Raw genomic sequence first — 17,538 nt, 5'->3', positions numbered from 1 at the left:
TCATGCTCCCCAAGTGCCCATCATCTGCTTCTGTCCTCTGTGTTTCTCTTCCAGCTTTTGTGTTAAATTCCCTCTTCTGGTGTCCCATTTACCTTGCTGTAGCTCTTTCCTCTAAATGTTGAGAATGGTTCTCATCCCATCCAAGACCTAACTGAGTTTATAAAAGCAGTGAGGTTGGATTACTGTTTCTCATTTGAGTCGCCACAGTGTATGCAGGTTTGTTAAATGTAATGTGAATTCCTTGACCAGTGAGCAGTCTGAGTTACATAATAATTTATAGATGTATGGTGAATATGTAGGTTTGTGCATCAAGGAATACACACCTGCATGGTGCAATAGTTCCTTTATTCCTCTTTCATTTCTTACACATGTGTCTGTCAAGCTTCTGAGGTGTTCTGCGGAAAAAAATCCTATTGACAGACATACCCACTTCTGCTCTTTGCTTTTTCAAATTAAAAAAATGCAGTATGCATGAAAGTTCTTAAATCAAGGCATCTTCACAAAGACCCCCTAATGTCAGTTCTTTCCTGCCTGTATTAAGGATGGTCCAGTACAAGTAAATCTGCTGATATTTGCTGTGGCTTTATATCATGGAGACAGAGGCCATTTCTTAGATAATAGTGTCCCAGATTGTTCAGGTTTTCAGGCATACAAATCAATGCCTTGAACTAAGGCTTTAAGCTTGTTATGAGCTAGTAATATTAAAGAGAATTGCTTTAATGTGTTTTCAGTATGCAGCTGCATTTCAGAAGGTCAGCTATGAGAGTGCATCTTGTACAATTAACACCAGCAACAAAGGCATAAGAGAGAAAGCATAAGCAGGGTACAGGGTACTTATGTATGTTGGATGTTTAGAAATTTGCTGGGTCTGGTGCAGTTCCTTGGAGAATATTTAAAACACATTCCTGTAAAATTGTGGATGATAGTTGAGGTTTCAGGATGCTGGGTTTGTGAAGAAAAATTACATTAAGCCACTATAATTTATTTCTATGAAAGAATAGCATGCCTTATGAAGTGGTACATGTCATATAACATGACTTTTGTAAAGCATTGATGTTAACTGGAATAAATAAAATATATTTCACCAAGAATATGTGCAAGGCTTTATGCTAAAGAATAGTCAACTACATCAGTAAAAGGTGTGGGTCAACTGCTAGGTGGTAGCTCTACTGAAAGGAAGTTACAGTGCATTGTAAGTGAACAGGAAGTCTGTTGCTATATTCATTATTGATTGATTTGTTAACCTGATAAATCATTTTAGATCACACATTTGATTTGGATCAGCTTTGTACAAATGAGAGCTTGTAGCATTCCAGAACATGAGATACGATGTTTGTGTCTATTTTGTGGTAGCTGCAGGAAAACAAGTTACACTTTTGACACAGTAACCTTAACTTCACAAAAATGTTTAAATATTTGCATGAATAAAGAGTTCTAGTTGGTCAGTGTTTTGCAGATGTAACGTTTAGTGCAGTATGCTACATCGTAAAATCTAATGCACAGTTTCATTGAACCATTGCCTGAATTACCAGTGTTGTGGTCTTGTGACAAAGGAGTAATAGGCAGTCTACTGTATGTCTAGAATTGTGTGACAGGGAAGATCTTGGATCTGAGAGCACAGCCTGTGAGGACAGATTGGTTGAACTGATTTAGTCCAGAGAAGCCTGAAGAGAGATAAAACAGTGTTTAAATGTCTAAAAGGGATAGCTGCCAAAAAGATAAAAGAAATTAGTCAATATGGCAAGAAACAATATGCTTAAATTATAGGAACAGTTGCATTAAATGCTAGGAAAAATCTTCCAGCTATAAAAATAATTAGTTTTCGTATAGTTGGATGGAATAGTTTGCTTACAGAGGTTTTGAACTTGCTACTTTTCAGGGATTGTAGAAAGAATTTAGAGAAATAATTCTGAGAAATAGCATAGGTAGACCTGATTCTGCCCTGGGGCACAAAGAGAACTAGATGAGTTCTTGGGGCAGCCCCACTGGGGGTGTGTGTGGGGTTATTCTATATTTAATAATCAGACTAGTTTCAACATCTGAATTTTCTCAGATAGGGTACTTTACAATAAATCTTATCCTGAAGTGACAGTAGTGTGGGTAATTGTGGCATGGTTACCATTGAAGGGAAAATGTCATATTCCTCCTGCCAGGTACAGATGGAAAAATGTGCCTGTGGCTACTGCTGTTACCTTGGCATACTAGAGCAATCCGGCATCTAATACTCTTCGTAGCCTCATAACACAGACCGGGTTTGCAAATGGAGATCACACTCTTTATATGGGCAACAATACAAGTTCCATCAATTCCTCTGACTGCTTTCTTCACCTTATGATTATTACCTACTACCCTTTGTTCAAACTCATGGTTATATTGCCGTTCTGTATTTCCTCATATGTGCTGGATACATGCCAGAGAGGTATACATAAGCTATATGTATTTTATCTAAATAATTTTATTTGCTCTTCACCTGTTAACTGGCGATGTATAAAAGTGGCAATGTCATGTATTTCTCTAGAATGTCAACTAATGAAAACAGAGCGACCAAAGCCAAACACGTTCATTATCAGATGTCTTCAGTGGACCACTGTCATAGAGAGGACGTTCCACGTCGACACTCCAGAGGAACGGTGAGGGTTTTATTATTGTTTTGCTTTCCGTGTTCCTTACGCAGAAGTCTCAGCACAGTCACTGCTGGGACTGCACAGCAATCAACACTTGGAACTGTGACACTTTGAGCACATCTGAACAGTTACTTGAAGAATTTGTCGGCTTCTGTAAAATATTATCTGAGCTCATAGCTAGTGCTGCCTGTGAGTAGGTGGGATGAGTGTGTACAAATAAGCCAAAACTATGTCATGATACGTCGCTGAAGTGTTAAATTTTGAAAAATGGAAGCCTTGCTGTCTTAAATTTTCCTTTTACTCCTAATATGCTCCTTTTTTTTTTTTTTGGCACAGAAAGCAGTATGTTTGTTATAGTTTATGTTTGCTTATTAGTTTTTCTTGTTTCAGTAAACATACACAAACTCTTAAGAATTCATGTTTTATAATGCACCAAAAGCATGTAGGAGGTATGGGATGGTGTACCTTGCTAAAATGTTCTATACTGTGTCCCTGGTTAGATGCACTGATCCCACTGTGGGCATCTGTCCTCTTGAGACTAATACTATGATTTGGCTTTATTCATACTGTTTGTATCAATAAATAACTAACGACTTTGCTTTTTCTGTTGTTTCTCTGTCATTAGTATATTCCCTTAGATTTTTTTTTTTTTTAATTCTACCTTGGTTGTGTTTCTCCACCCTATCTCTCTTCTGCGCATGCAGTGTAGTACCTCTTACTGCATTCAGTAATACCACCAGACTCCTCCCCTATCCCTTGCTGGCTAACCAAAAGCAGCAGGTACTGTGCTTGGTGTGGGGCTGTGGTGTGCAGATGGGCCGGCTGGTGTATATGTGCTGGTTAGCCAGCATGCAGAATAGCGATGGGCTCAGCTGCCCCTGCTTGTCCCTCCACAGAAACCCTCATCTGGGCCTGCCCCTCTGTGCAGCCATTGGCTTTTATGACACTTGTAGGAATTTAATTGCCTTTTGAGGGCTTCTTTCTCAAGGGAATTTGAAATTAGGCAGCAAGTTGAGTTTTAAGAGGAGACAAAGAGTTGAACACACAGTGTGGTTTAATGAATCTTGTTTATTTTCTGTGAAAATGTCTTGCAGGGAGGGGGAATACCAAAATGTCTCTTAAGATAGCAAGTTATTATCAGATAGTATCAGATAGGAGATGACATTCTATGCTCTGAGCTGTATTATACCTGGAACAAGTGTTTTCAAAGTTTCACTATTAAAATATTTACAAAATCAGACACTGGTAATTCTTGAAATTAACTGTGCAGTGATCCTTTTTGATGCTGGCCAACTTTACCACCTTTAACATAATGCAGAATTTGGAAGGAAATTGAAGTGATTAATTTATATGAGTCTTCTGCTGTGTAACATGAGAATTGAACATTGAAGCAATGTAGCATGTGAAGAACATTATAAACCATTTATTTGGGTGTATTTTATGAGTTTCTAATAGGGATGTTGGCTTATTCATGATAGGGAAGAATGGACAGAAGCAATCCAGGCTGTAGCAGACAGACTTCAGAGACAAGAAGAGGAGAGGATGAACTGTAGTCCAACTTCACAGATAGACAATATAGGAGAAGAAGAGATGGATGCTTCAACAACTCATCATAAAAGAAAGGTAATGACATTAAAAAATAACTGACAAGACTAATATGTAAAAACTTTTGTAGAATGGTCTAGTTGGGTAAAACAATGTACAGGGAATAGTATTTCTATACAAATTTCAGTGTATTACAAGCATAAAAGTACTTATTTGTTTTATTTCAATAAAGCTGAACTGCTCTCATTTATTTGTTATGCTATCTGATACAGCACTTCTGAAAAACACAGTTCAACTGTTCAGGCACATGTTAACATTCTGCTTATTCTTTGAATATTATTTTCATCTTTTCCTTTTTGTTTGTTTACTCTTTTAGAAGTATGGTAATAAAATATTTTCTTTAGACAAGTAGATTGGCCCCCTTTCTCATGCAAATAATATCTAGTACAAATTAGATAATTTGCATGAGAAAGACTAGCAGGATTTGGCTTTTAATGACCTTGTCTTTTGCTATCTGGGAAAATAGCTCTGCTTTAGTTTTCAATGAAGTAAGAGAAAACGTTTTATTTTTTTGCAGTCCTTCACAGCTTTTAGTGCAAGTAGGAATATGAACATTGTTGGCTATAACACACAACTAAGAGCATGTTTTAAAGATTCAGTGTCACACAAAAATTTGCTTATTGTTTTGTGTTTCCATTTTGTCCTGTGTTTCTGTAAGTACGGGCTACTCTTGGAGAATGGATCATTCAAACGGATGTGTCTATATTACTATACAGAATTGATATGACTCAAGAAATGCATTGAAATTGTATGAGAAATAATAACCTGTTTCTGTAGGATTGGCTTCATTCTTTCTAGCTAGAAGTGAAACCTGTAGAAAACTAAGTAGAAGTCTGCTGACAGAACAAAATAGTCTTATAGCTAATGTAACTGAATGCCTTTGAGTGATGAACAACGAAAAGAAATAGCGAACGTGTGCCTTTTTACTCATAGAGCATGTTTTATTCGTTGTACTATATGAACCAAGAATCAGAAAAATCAGTAGCTGAAAACTACACCCTTATGAATATAACAAAGGTGTCATAGGAAATCTTAGTTCTATCATGTCCTGACTTTTGAGAACTTGAGTTTGCAGTGCAAACATAGTTCTCTCATGTTGTTCATTGTATGCAATTGTCTAACCTTTTCCCGCTAATTATATACAACCATAACAATACTCTCATCGTACACTGTCAGGTTGACAGTGAACTTTTAGCCTTGCAGCATAGATGCTTAATGATTGTGCTCCAGGGTAAAATATGATAAGTGACAGCAAGACAGAAGCAGCGTTCGAGATGTGTCAGTCTTTCTGAGAGGCAGTGTGATTATGTGGAAGGGATTTGGGTTTGCTCTATTAAAGATCCGAGCACTGTTCCAAGCCTGTGTATCCTCTTAGCAGAGTACAAAACCACCGCATAACAACAAGCATTTTAAGGTGTCAAAATTAATGCCGTCTAATAGAAGTAGTTTATGTGGAATGCATGCTTTCCTTGTTCACAGTGCGGTGCCTTTTCCCATACAACAAAAGGGGCTGTGAGAACAGGAGGAGGAGGAAGATAGTTTTGTTTCTGTCTTGCCGCTTACACTTTAAGAGATGCTGAAATAAGATGCTGGGACAGTGCATGTGCAGTGCTGCAGAATATTTAACGGCTTTGGCAACAAGCCAAAAGTAAACTCTACAAAACAAAGGTGAAATGAAAAATGGTGATATTCAGTACTGAGTAATAGAGCAGAATGGAGTTTTTGTAGCCAGTGAAGAGCATACTGGTGACCACAAGAATTTTTTTTTTTTCCCAAAACTCAAAAATCCCACTGCAGATTTCTCACTGTTGGAAGACTTTTGTCAAAGATTCTCATAAGTTTCTGGAATCAAAAATCTTAAGTGACTATAATGACGGGAAGGTGTCACTCCCTCTGTGTTAATTGAAATTGGGAAAAATATATTTTTTTAGAACCGTTACTGTTTTTTAGAAATGTTTCTGAAAAGCTTCTGTTTAAGCTTTTGTAGTTGTTAATATAATCAGAACCATTTCAGTTATAATGACTTAATGCATTTTTATTGCTTTTTTTGGTATTGGATTTCTTTTCGTTTTAGGGATTTTTTTCACAATGTGTCCTACAAGCTTGTTTTGTCACCTGATTTTACATCTAAGCCCAGTGAATTTTGCTTGTGCATGCACCAGATGGTATACATATGAGTAGAAGAACATAATCAGATTAAGAAACAAGACAGAGAGAAGTGGGCCTGCTCTCTAAAAAGGTAGCAAAAGGTTTACGAAGAAAACAGTGTTTAGGATGAGGAACTTGATTTGAACAGACATGACAGCAATGTCCCTGGGCAGATTAGCTGGAAGAACCAAAAGCACTTTTTTGTTTTTTTGCATTTTTTTAAATGGTGTCACTGTGCCACTTAAGTTTTACAGTAATAGCATCACTAAAATTCAGAGCACTAGAAATTCTTAGCAAGCTGCTTTTATTTCTTGCTGTATTATTCCTTGTAAGTAGAGTTTCTTCCTGATGAAGTCAGATAAAAACTCCAAGTGGTATAAGCTTTGAGCAAACCAGGAATTTTTAAAAATTAGTTCCTTGGTAGGAATTTTCAAAACCTGTACTAGGGTGTATTCTTTTGAACAGATCATCCACAGGGGATTAAATAGGCTTTAGAGATGGCTGAACATCGAATGGTTCTTTGGTTAGTGCAGTTTTCTGTAGCTTCATTGCTTTTTTCTTTATATACAAATTTGTTTTGCAGGGTGCAGAATGAGTAAGGGATGGATTTTTCAGAGGAAACCAAAAAGTAATGTAATGAGGCAAAAGATTCAATCCTCAGAGTTTGGTAGGAATGAAAAAGCTTGAAAAATCATCAAGGAGAAAGAATCCAATCTTATGGGAGCCTCCAAACTTGCTTACCAACATCCCTCAGGTTTAGGAAGTATTTCCATTTTTCCACCAGTTTTCAGTACACCCTTAGCTATGGCATCTGTGTTTTTATCTCCCAAGGTCTTGTGTTCTTTGGCAGACTTTTTGAGTTACCCTGCACTGCGTATCATCTCTAAGCCTTCTGCTGAGCTTTTAAAGATTGAGAGCATCAGGAGACTTTATTCTTAGAACTAGCACTACCGCCATAACCTGCTGTTAAGCCACAGCTCAAAAAAGCCCTATTACCTTCCTCTTATAAATATACATATATTTTTTAACTTGTTTTCACTGAGCTTGCAGCTAGATTCATGGCTGCTTTGATGAACATTATGTAAGCAAATTTTGGGCGAATGAGTCTTTCGATTTGATTGGCTTGCTGCCCTTAGCATCAAACCCATGTCTATGATCAGTCGAGCCAAGATCCTCCTTCTGTGTGAGGGCAAAGGGCTGCTTTTCTGAGCCGGTTTTATTCAGACTCTGATGGTCCCTTTCTGAGTCCAGCCTCTCAAAGAACATCAGAAGTATGGGAAGAAGTTACCCCTTTGAGGCTGCTTATGATCCCATACATTTTTGACTGTTAGATGTGATAAATTGTTATGGTCACTAACTCAGTATTCTTTATCAGTAAAGCTGTTAACCATTCTTTGTTGGGGAATGTGATAGCTTATGACTGAAGATACAGTGGATTCTGCCCTGAATTACTCGTCTTCTGCCTGAATTGTGTTTTGAATGCATTTTGGATTTTTCACGTGTTTCTGTCCATTTTCACTGCTTTAGCACAAAGGCAGTTGGTTTTGCTTCGTGGTTATCAAAGAGCTATTGAAGTAGATAACCTGACTTTCCCCAGAGTACTGACTGTGATACTTGAGGTCTTACCTTTAGCTGATTAAGCACTAGTAGCCACACAGTGTTTGGATCATAACTTTACATACTACAACATGCATCACTACTTGTAACACATTATACTAGTTTTTGGAAAAGTTGACCATTTAGAGACTTGTCTGTGGTCATAAACTTTATCTTTACACTCACTCGTGTAAAGTGAGTTTGTTTTAGGTAAAAACTGTACTGAGCCTTTGAAATCTCTGTTACTCACATTTCTTACTGGGATAAATGCAGTTTTGTTCTTCCTGATGTGAGGTGTTTTTGGCAGCAAAACAAGATCTGTCACTGCAAAACGTTTAAGTATGTTTATGTGTGAGCAAAGAATGGAATTTGCCAAGGCTAGTTTCCTTAGAATCTCCCGTTCAACCATTACATGGGAAAAAAATTTAATTTCTGCTGATATAGCTAGAAAATTGATATATGGAAAGCATTTTCTCTTTAATAAAGCTTTGAAATATCCAGCTGTCCAGGTGTTACGTTAAGTAGTCTGTTGGAGACATTTTGCAGCTTTTAAGTTGCAGGCTGAACACTTAAAAGCTAAGGAATTACAGCAGTAATGTGGTTGATGGAACTTCAGTTCTACCCCTTATGTGAGCAGATTTCAAACTGACTCTGAGTGAGCAATTGCATAAATTATTTTCACAGTTTGTCGACAGGAACTTCAGATCCATGGTAATGTATCATGCACTTACATAATAAATAAATTATTATAATTTATATTATAATAAATAATTTCAGAAGGAAATTTTGCCCTTTATTCTTTCTCACAAGAGAGAATATATTTTGCTGACACTATTTGTGAATGCACACTGGGGATATGCCCAATAGCTCTACACTTTGAGTGTGTGCGAGATATGTAGGCACTGTAAGAGGTGTTTCTGTTAGGGATAAGGAAAGTACTAATTCTGCAGTGGAAGACACAAGTAGAAGTTTATCTGGAACTCCAGTGTTCAAGAAAACTGCCTGAGACTGCAACTAGTGATGGAAAGAGACACTAGGAAGATGAAAGATAAAGCACATATAACAGGATTAAGTATATTTAACTTAGCAAAACTGAGACTTGGAGTATAATTACTCTTTATAAATGTTTTGAGGTGTATTATTCACAAAGGAGGGAAGGTTGTTGATACTGCAGGACAGTACTATAACAGGAGTAGGTGAGTGCATTGTCTTTCAGAGCTTTTAACAGCTTTCCTCAAAGTTTCTGGGTGCCTTAATGGTCTGTGTGTAGTTATGTGATGCTGCAACCAAGCCAGTAATACAACATGCTGAAAGATGTTCTGTGGAAACACACAGTGGAAGCCAGTGATTGGGCCTGAGTTGGCCAAAGAAACACTGCTGTCAATCCAGGGTGACCCTGTGCAGTCACTGCATTCTCAGTATTGTGCTATTTTTTCTACATCCTCATCTTTGCGTAGACCATGGTGTTGATGCCTCTGAACAGGCTGTGAAATGAACTTGCAGAACTAAGATGATTATTGACTCAAGCTTCATGCTCATGAAAGTGTCTAAACTGCTTTGGGATCTGGTCATATTCTTCCTGTGTGTGACACTCCAGTTGACCTGATAAACCTACTAGATTCAAATTGTCGGTTGGTGGAACCAGCTCTTGGATGTACTATGTTTAACCTGCAAAACTAGGGCGATACTAGGTGCTTGAACAGTCACTATAATGGAGTCACATGAAAGAGGAAAACTTGCACCTCTTTCTTTTCATAGCCAGATTGATTAATGTAAAAGCCATGTAATTGTAATCCGTACTCAAATTTTTAAAAGTCCACCTCTAAAGACTGTTGTAGAGTCTTACTGGTATAATATTGTAGTGAGGATCATGTATGTTTCAAAAGAGCCATCAGTGTTGGTGTTACGCAAAACCTACTGATGTGCCATGTTCTTGTGTCCTTGGTAATACAGGAGATGAATACAGGAGATGATGAGCTTTCTTAGATGGGGAGCATTCATGAAAAGCTGGTATAGGCTAAGGCTTTGCTCTGTGCGTGCTTTGTAAAAATAAGTGTGTGTGTGTAGTATACTGTGCAGTACTTGACTTTAGAGAACTATAATAATACTATTGAACAATGTATCATAGTGGTTTAAGGATACAGTTAACTACTATGAACTTAATCATAGAAAGGTACCTATTTTTGTAAACTGGTAACAGCGTTTGGTTATAGGTGGGCACACTTGTGTGCATACTGGAACTGGATAGCATAAGTCATGCTAATCCTTGTTCTTTGCTCCTTATAGACAATGAATGATTTTGACTATTTAAAACTACTGGGCAAAGGCACGTTTGGCAAAGTTATCCTGGTCCGAGAGAAGGCTAGTGGAAAATACTATGCTATGAAGATTTTGAAAAAAGAAGTAATTATTGCAAAGGTAAGGAAGGTTATAGTTTTAATATTGGGTCATTTTTTTGGAATGGAATAATAAATATCTAATACATAAGGTGTGTTTGATTTTTGATGGTAACTGAATTTCATAGAAATATATGTGTATCTTCAGAAAACAAGAATACGAAGACGTGTGTGTACTCATTTTGCATGCCTTTTTCCAGTGTTTTATAATCTAGAGTGTGCTGAAGTATTGAGAGAGTTCACTGGGCAGGAAGATAGCACAATCTGAGTTTAAAACAAGAAAAAGTGTATGGTAGGGTATATTACCTACTTCAAACATTTTTGTAAGTCAACTGCAGGTTTATTCAGATAAATGCAATTAATTTAATGGACCTGTGCTCTGTTACTGCTATGTTAGATAAGATTGCTGTGCATGGGACTAATGATTTAATTTTTTCAGTTTTTGTGGAACAAGAAAAGTCTTAAGCTGATGTCTGAAGAAATGGTTTAAACTGGCATTGTCCAGTCACTTAAACTTGATTAGTTTAGTGTGACTAGCTCTTGTTCTTGGTCATAATTTTACTAATTTTAAACTTGAAGATCATCTACTCTGAGCTTTGTTTCTAGCAATTCTAAAGTTTTGAATCCCACTTGCACAGAACAGGCTGACAGCAAGAAACCTACAAGCTCTTATCACCATGAGACACAATTAAAAATAATCCTGATTATTAAGTAAGGAGGTTTTTGAGGGATGTGGATCTGACTGAAATTTCTGAATGCTTGGTGCTAACAAGACCAGTGTTCATAAAAATGGAATGTGGATGGGAAGTACTGTGTTTTACATATATTTTATTTTAAAATATCCTTCAGATTTTTCTAATTTTCCTACTGGCCTATGAAAACAGGGCTTACAGAGTTTTGCAGTCTATGTTCGTTTGTCCATCTGTCACTCACTTTCTAATAACTTATGAATGTGTTGATCAGTTTCGATTGAATTTGATAGAAGAGTGTAGAAACCTCAAAGACAATTATATTTCATTGAGTTTCATTAAAACCAGCCCTGGTGTAGGGGGAGACACTTAAATTTATGTCTTCAGCAGAGACTGACCTGCGAGTTCTGCATGCCCTTAGCAGCTGACTTGGGTGCACTGGCAGGATAGTCGGCACATATACGATTTGGACTAATAGCAACAGAGAGTGCCCTTTTCTTCTTCATAATCCGGAGATACAGAAAGAAAAGAGTGTATCGCTGTTGTATTCTTCTGATTCTGCATGGGAAGGAGCATCTCAGTGGCCCTCATTTTAAGACTTTATATATGGCAGCAATCTCTCTGGGTTGCCCTGTTGGTCTCAGAGTCTATCTGGTTGCTGCATGCTACGGCCCAGTGTCCAGCCTGACATCCTTCCCTAGTGCTCTGCTCACCCGTGGCACCCAGGGTGGCCTCAGGGGAGTCTGACTGCTATGAGCTCCTGTTATGCTGCTTCTCATTTATACTCTTCCAGCCTTCAGAGCATTTCAGCTTGTTTCTTTGTATCAATAAAATACAAAGCACATTCTGAAATTCTGGGGTTTTTCCTTTTACTTTGCTGACTGCTACAGTATCACAGAATTCTTAGAAGGGTTAAAACTGATTCTTGGATAACTTTGTTGAGCAAAAATTCTTGTTCATAGAGGTATGTATAAAACTAGAGAAACTTTGAAGAGATCAGGGATGCAACTGTTCATAGATCTGTTTACCTGAAAACAGAAAGCTAGCTCAGTGATAGATTGGGCAGAACCTGGCACTCCCTGAAGCAAAACAGGGTCTGTTTTTCTGCCTATTTGTAGACTAACAAGAAAATAAGTGTGTGAGGAAAGATGCCTTTTATCCTGTGATGAAAATGGGAGCACATCAGTCTTTTAGATTTGACGTCCTCAGAACTTGTTTTGCATAGTATGGTTGTATATTGATAAGAAACTTCTTATTGAAAGAATAAAAATATAGACTATGCTTAGATCTTCACAGGTGATGAAGTGATCATGTTTTTTTCCCTATAGTCACCAAATACCAGTTTTTCCACTCCTTCCCAAACTAAAACCAAAAGCAGACTTGAGCCTGAACTTAGATGACTAGCTCAGTAAGTGTGTAAGTATGCCATGTGGATTTATCACTAACATTTAACTCTGGAGATCAGTGCTAAGGATACAGTCACTAGGTAGACCAGTCCCAACTCAGCCTATAATGTGATATAATGTATAGTATAGAAGGTCATACCTGTAACAGCATAATATGAAGCAGAAAAGTGATGCGTTGACAGCTGTACCTAGAAGGTTGTATAGCATCTGCCCAGTTCAGATAAAATCTGTTGATCCTGAATTTTCAGGGCAGATTAGTATTACACATACCAGGAAATTGCTACCAGTGTTACAAACTTCTGAGACAATGCTGGAAAAACTGGCCATTGACAGCTTTTTATGCCCCATATCTGGTCAACCCTGAGGTTTAAAAATAAATAAATAAAACTTCAGGCTTGCTTTTCTTCTTAAAGTGTTTTTTGGTTTTCCCCCAGTATGTGGTTGTAGTGTATACACTGTAGCACTATACATGCTAGTCGGTTAAATGGCATCATAATTTATTACCACTAACTTTGCTGTTGTTAACTTCCTCTTTTGACAATTTTAAAAGTTTAATTAAAGTCCTGACATCTGTGTTTATTTTCTTGTTTATACCTTTATACCTTATCTTCAGAACATAGTCTGATAAGCATGTATATTACAATAATGTTATATTGATATTATTTGTAGCACTAATAAAGTATACTCTGACTAAATATATTTACTTCTGTGGGATTATGGTTGAAGTTTGAGTTGCACTAAGTTTGTCTTCAATTCTGTATAATATAACACTCAGTGGTAGCCTAGCGCTACAGAACCCAGCCCAACGGCTCTCCGGCTTTTTAGGTCTTGCCCCTGGCAGCCTGGGGAGGGGGGATTCACAGTATGTATTACATGCAGAATTGCATAAAATGGCTGTGTATCCATAACATGAACCTCCTAAGTGCCCTGCTTTTCTTCCTAGTCCTTAGGTTGTGCTTGTCATTGTAGGGCAGGGTGAGGCCTCTTCCCGCTATCCTCTTCCCCTCGCCCCTGCATGGCCCCTGCTCTCTTTCAAGCTGGTGGCATGAGGGGCCATAGCCCTGCCCTTGGGGCCTCGCTGTCACCCCTCCAGGCTCCTCCTCGCCTCCAGGAAGATGGCAAGAGGGCCCGGGCTGTGGAGGGAGCGGGGGACGAGCACGGGTGAGCTTCCCCTGGCACAAATACTCGCGAGGGCACAGGGCTCATTTTAATCTTCCCCATTCAAGCTCACAGGCGGGAGAGTGTCTCTGTGTCTCTCCGAATTGCCCCTTTCTCAAAATTTGGCTGGGGGTTGTGTGGACATCTCCCACCTCCCCTGGAGGAGGTCTGTGTCCTTGGGGAATGGGGTCGGGCCCAGCCCCAGAAGCACTCCCCAACTGGATTGTAAGGACAGCCCAAGGCAGATGAGGGAGGCGGTTTTGTATGGCTACATGGTTTTAAAGAAAAACAAAGCAAACACCAAACCAAGTGAATGTTTGAAAACAGGAAAACTGGCTTTACTTAATGTTAGGCTAGATTAGACTAGGTTTTGTAGTTGCCTGTCAGTTACTACCTGTGTATGTTTCTTGCAAATTGATTCAATCTCTCTGTAGATATGTTGTTCAGATGATTCATACCAGAACTGTGAAGTTGTGATAACTATATTTTTAAACTATCAAATCCAATATTATAATTTCTTCTTTCTCTGCATTGGTTATAAACTTAAAGACTTAATTTGAAAGCAAGAATAGAAAAACCAAGAAAATCAAGTAAAATATGTTAAATTTTATATTGCCAATCTTAAATTTACTTTAAAATATTTTCTCAAAAAACGTGAATTATTTTTCACGTTTCTTTCAGGTTCATTCATTTTTCAAAGCTATACTGTAGCTTTCTCTTTCCACATGTTTTGACCTTTTCCTTGTAATTAATTAAATAAAAATATTATATCTTAATTCAAACCTACTTCTTCTACTCTTTATTTCTCAGGATGAAGTGGCTCATACGCTTACAGAAAGCAGAGTATTGAAAAACACCAGACACCCTTTTTTAACAGTAAGTATTAGGAATTAGTTTTAAGTACACTATTAAGTAATTTTCAACATGATGGGTATTCCATTATGAACATAATTTACAAACACTTTTTGAAGTCTTTCTCATGATGATTTGTAAACAAGCAGTAACTATCTGGTGCTTATGATATCCTTTATCAGAATATGTATTTAAGAGTTCAGAAATAAGGTTTCTAATAATTTTGTAACGTTTAACTGCACTGAAAACAAATTTAATTGTAGAATGTAACTGTTGTGCGATTTTTGTATGTGAACACTTTTGTAATAGAAGTTACTGATTTCACATAGTGTCAAGTAAGTAATTTTTATCAAGAAAACTTAATTAACAATTCAATAAAATGATAAAAATACCTATTTTTTCAATGTAAGTAGCCCATGGAGTGACAAAAATCAAACCCCACTACTTCAGTATCTTTGTCTTCATATAGTTAATATTTAATAGAAGGAAAATATTGAAAAGAAGATGAAAATTTTGAGATTTATGACAAATTATGTTTAATAGTTTTAATTTTACAACTGACTTTCTTCTGTAGAAATAATTCTGATTCCTTTGAGAATATATTGGAAAAACTTTCATTGATTTCAAAAGATAATTAACATGTATTTTAAGATAGGGAAAACTTATTTTCTTTTTTGTATTAAAATATCAAAGTATAACACGGAAGCTTTCCTATTTAGAGAATCATAAACCGTTTAGAAAGCAGAGGATTGCATTTGAATTGCTTGGCCAAAATATTCTTGGAAATTTATTTAAGAGAAATGAGATCCCCCAAAGTTTCTAAGAATTAGAGTGTAAAGGTAAGCAGGAGCAGGTGTAATTCTAATCAAATCATACAACAATGTAACTGCAGATGTATCTTTATATATTTCTGATATTATTAAACAAATATTTTAAGGAGACATGCAGTATTTAAGTCACATGTGTCTCATAATGATTTTTTTATGTGTAATTCTACTGCATTTCATTTCCTTTAGGCCAAGCCTGCTTCTGTAGATTTTCTTTGGTATAATTTTTCCCAGCAAAATCAAATCAACATTGATAAGTCAAAAATTTTAGTTAAGATAATAATATTTGTTGCAATTTAAAAATGATATGTAAATAAATATATTCATTTGGCACTCAGTGTTTTTAACATTGCATAGTATGTGAAACTAGAGAGTCCTTGCTTTGGAAATGAAAGCAGGCTGGAGGTTAAGATCACTTTTAAGATTTCGTTTGGGAGAAATTAAAAAGAATAAGGTAATCTCTCTCTTCATGGGCATTGAGCAAGTGGACATCATAAAATACGATGACTGAGAGTAGCTGGTACCAGGTACGGCAGTAAGAAATGGAGTATAGAATTGTGTATTTTAGTAACTATTCAGTATTGTATTATAATAAGCATGACGTCTTCATATCAGTGACCATGTGGCAGAGATGAGGGAAGACATGAAGGTTTTTGTGTTACTTCATCTCAAGCTCCAGATAGGAGGTTACATTTTTAGTTACTCTGAAAGGTCTCACCAAGTTAGAATTGTCTGCTGAAGAGAATAAAATTAATTTTTGTTACAGTTTAAGTGCAAGAAGTCAGGTTAATACAAGATGATAATTGCTTTGGTTTTGCTGTTTTCTTTGCAAGTCCTTGAAATATTCCTTCCAGACAAAGGATCGTTTGTGTTTTGTGATGGAGTATGTTAACGGAGGAGAGGTAAGTTTAAAAAAGATGTTCTGCACTTGTAATGGAAATGCTGTCACTGGTTTACACTTTAAAGGATATAATTTTTCTTGCCTTTTTTGCTTTCTAGTATCTTTGAAGGTTGGGGTTTTTTTTTAAATTTTTAAAGCTGTTTTATTTAAAAAAAAATGTAGACAGGTTTTATAACTATGCTGTCAAAAGTAGTTGCTATTCTTGAAAAATTAGACTCTTGTATCCTGAAAGATAATTTTGTGGTAGAGAAATAATTACAAATAGCTTGCTTACTGTTTTTTCTTCAAGCATATTATCACATGTTCTGGCATGAAACAGTCATAATCTAGTGCAAACAAGTGAAAATGATGTTGACTAGTCTTACTTTTGTCCTAATGTGAAATATGTGCTCTCTTCTTTGCCTCAACCATTGCAAATACCTATGAAAAAAGAGTGTAGTGTTCATATTTTTCATTACTTCTGTCTCCTTCACTTGCTGTATACTCTGGAAATTTCATCTTAAGTGCTAAACTTCTTAGAACGTTGTTAGCCTTTAAGCCATTGCTGTCCTCCAGCTCTTTACTGAAGTATCAAAAACTATACCCATCAAATGGAATTAGAGAATTGCAATGTAAGAAGAGGGCTTTTATCTACCTTTTAGGTGCTGTTTGCTATTCAGACTGTATCTCATTACAACATAAACAGGGGGTTTTCCTTTGTCTACTATGTGCTGCATAATAACATTAAAGGAGTAAGTGTTTTTTTATTAGAACAGTGTTTCTTCATTCAGTAATTGCTGCAGCCTGATACCATGTTTTGCATTATCCTTTTGCTGTGTTCTCCTACAATAAAACTGTTTTCAGCTGTAATCCCAATGCCTGAGCACCCCCAGAGTGCCCCAGAGTCTTGCATTCATTGCTCTGGCGATTTCTGGGCCCAGTCTGAGGCCCATTTACATGCTAACTGATCCATGGCCGTCTGCTACCAGCCATGGCTAAATATGGTGCAGTAGGGTTCTCATATAGGAGAATGGCTTGTTTGACTCAATATGTATAAACCTGGTTCTGGACATTACAGGCATTCAACCATTTTGGCTAGTTGAACTAGACACAAAAATCTCCCTCAGCAGTAACGGGATAACAGCCTTCTCTTGGGACACTCAGCTGGTTTATTTGTTGTTGAACTTATGTCAGTGCTATCTACAACAAGTTTTAAAAGTGATGCCTTATAACTAGCTAATTCTTTTTAGTTTTCTCTGTATAAGACCTTACTGCATTTCTGTAATGTCAGGGGATGCACTTTGAAAGTATGTTTTTAACATCAGCCTATCATTTAGATACTCATCTTTTTGAAAGA

The 17,538-nt window shown here is 36.9% G+C and overlaps 1 protein-coding gene across 2 annotated transcripts in view; it reads left to right on the top strand.

Moving 5' to 3' along the window:
- Positions 1-17,538, top strand: part of AKT3 (AKT serine/threonine kinase 3) — a 161,159-nt gene that overhangs the window by 94,759 nt on the left and 48,862 nt on the right. For both annotated transcript variants that reach the window (XM_074863247.1, XM_074863248.1), the window contains exons 4-8: positions 2,519-2,630; positions 4,103-4,247; positions 10,260-10,391; positions 14,433-14,498; positions 16,135-16,203. In XM_074863247.1, coding sequence (XP_074719348.1) covers positions 2,519-2,630; positions 4,103-4,247; positions 10,260-10,391; positions 14,433-14,498; positions 16,135-16,203 — 524 coding nt within the window. The remainder of the gene's footprint in view (positions 1-2,518; positions 2,631-4,102; positions 4,248-10,259; positions 10,392-14,432; positions 14,499-16,134; positions 16,204-17,538) is intronic.

The sequence above is a fragment of the Strix uralensis genome, chromosome 3 (genome assembly GCF_047716275.1).
Source record: "Strix uralensis isolate ZFMK-TIS-50842 chromosome 3, bStrUra1, whole genome shotgun sequence".
In the NCBI taxonomy this organism is placed as follows: Eukaryota; Metazoa; Chordata; class Aves; order Strigiformes; family Strigidae; genus Strix; species Strix uralensis.
Note: the sequence above shows the minus strand (reverse complement) of the source record. Positions and strands in the feature narration are given on the sequence as shown.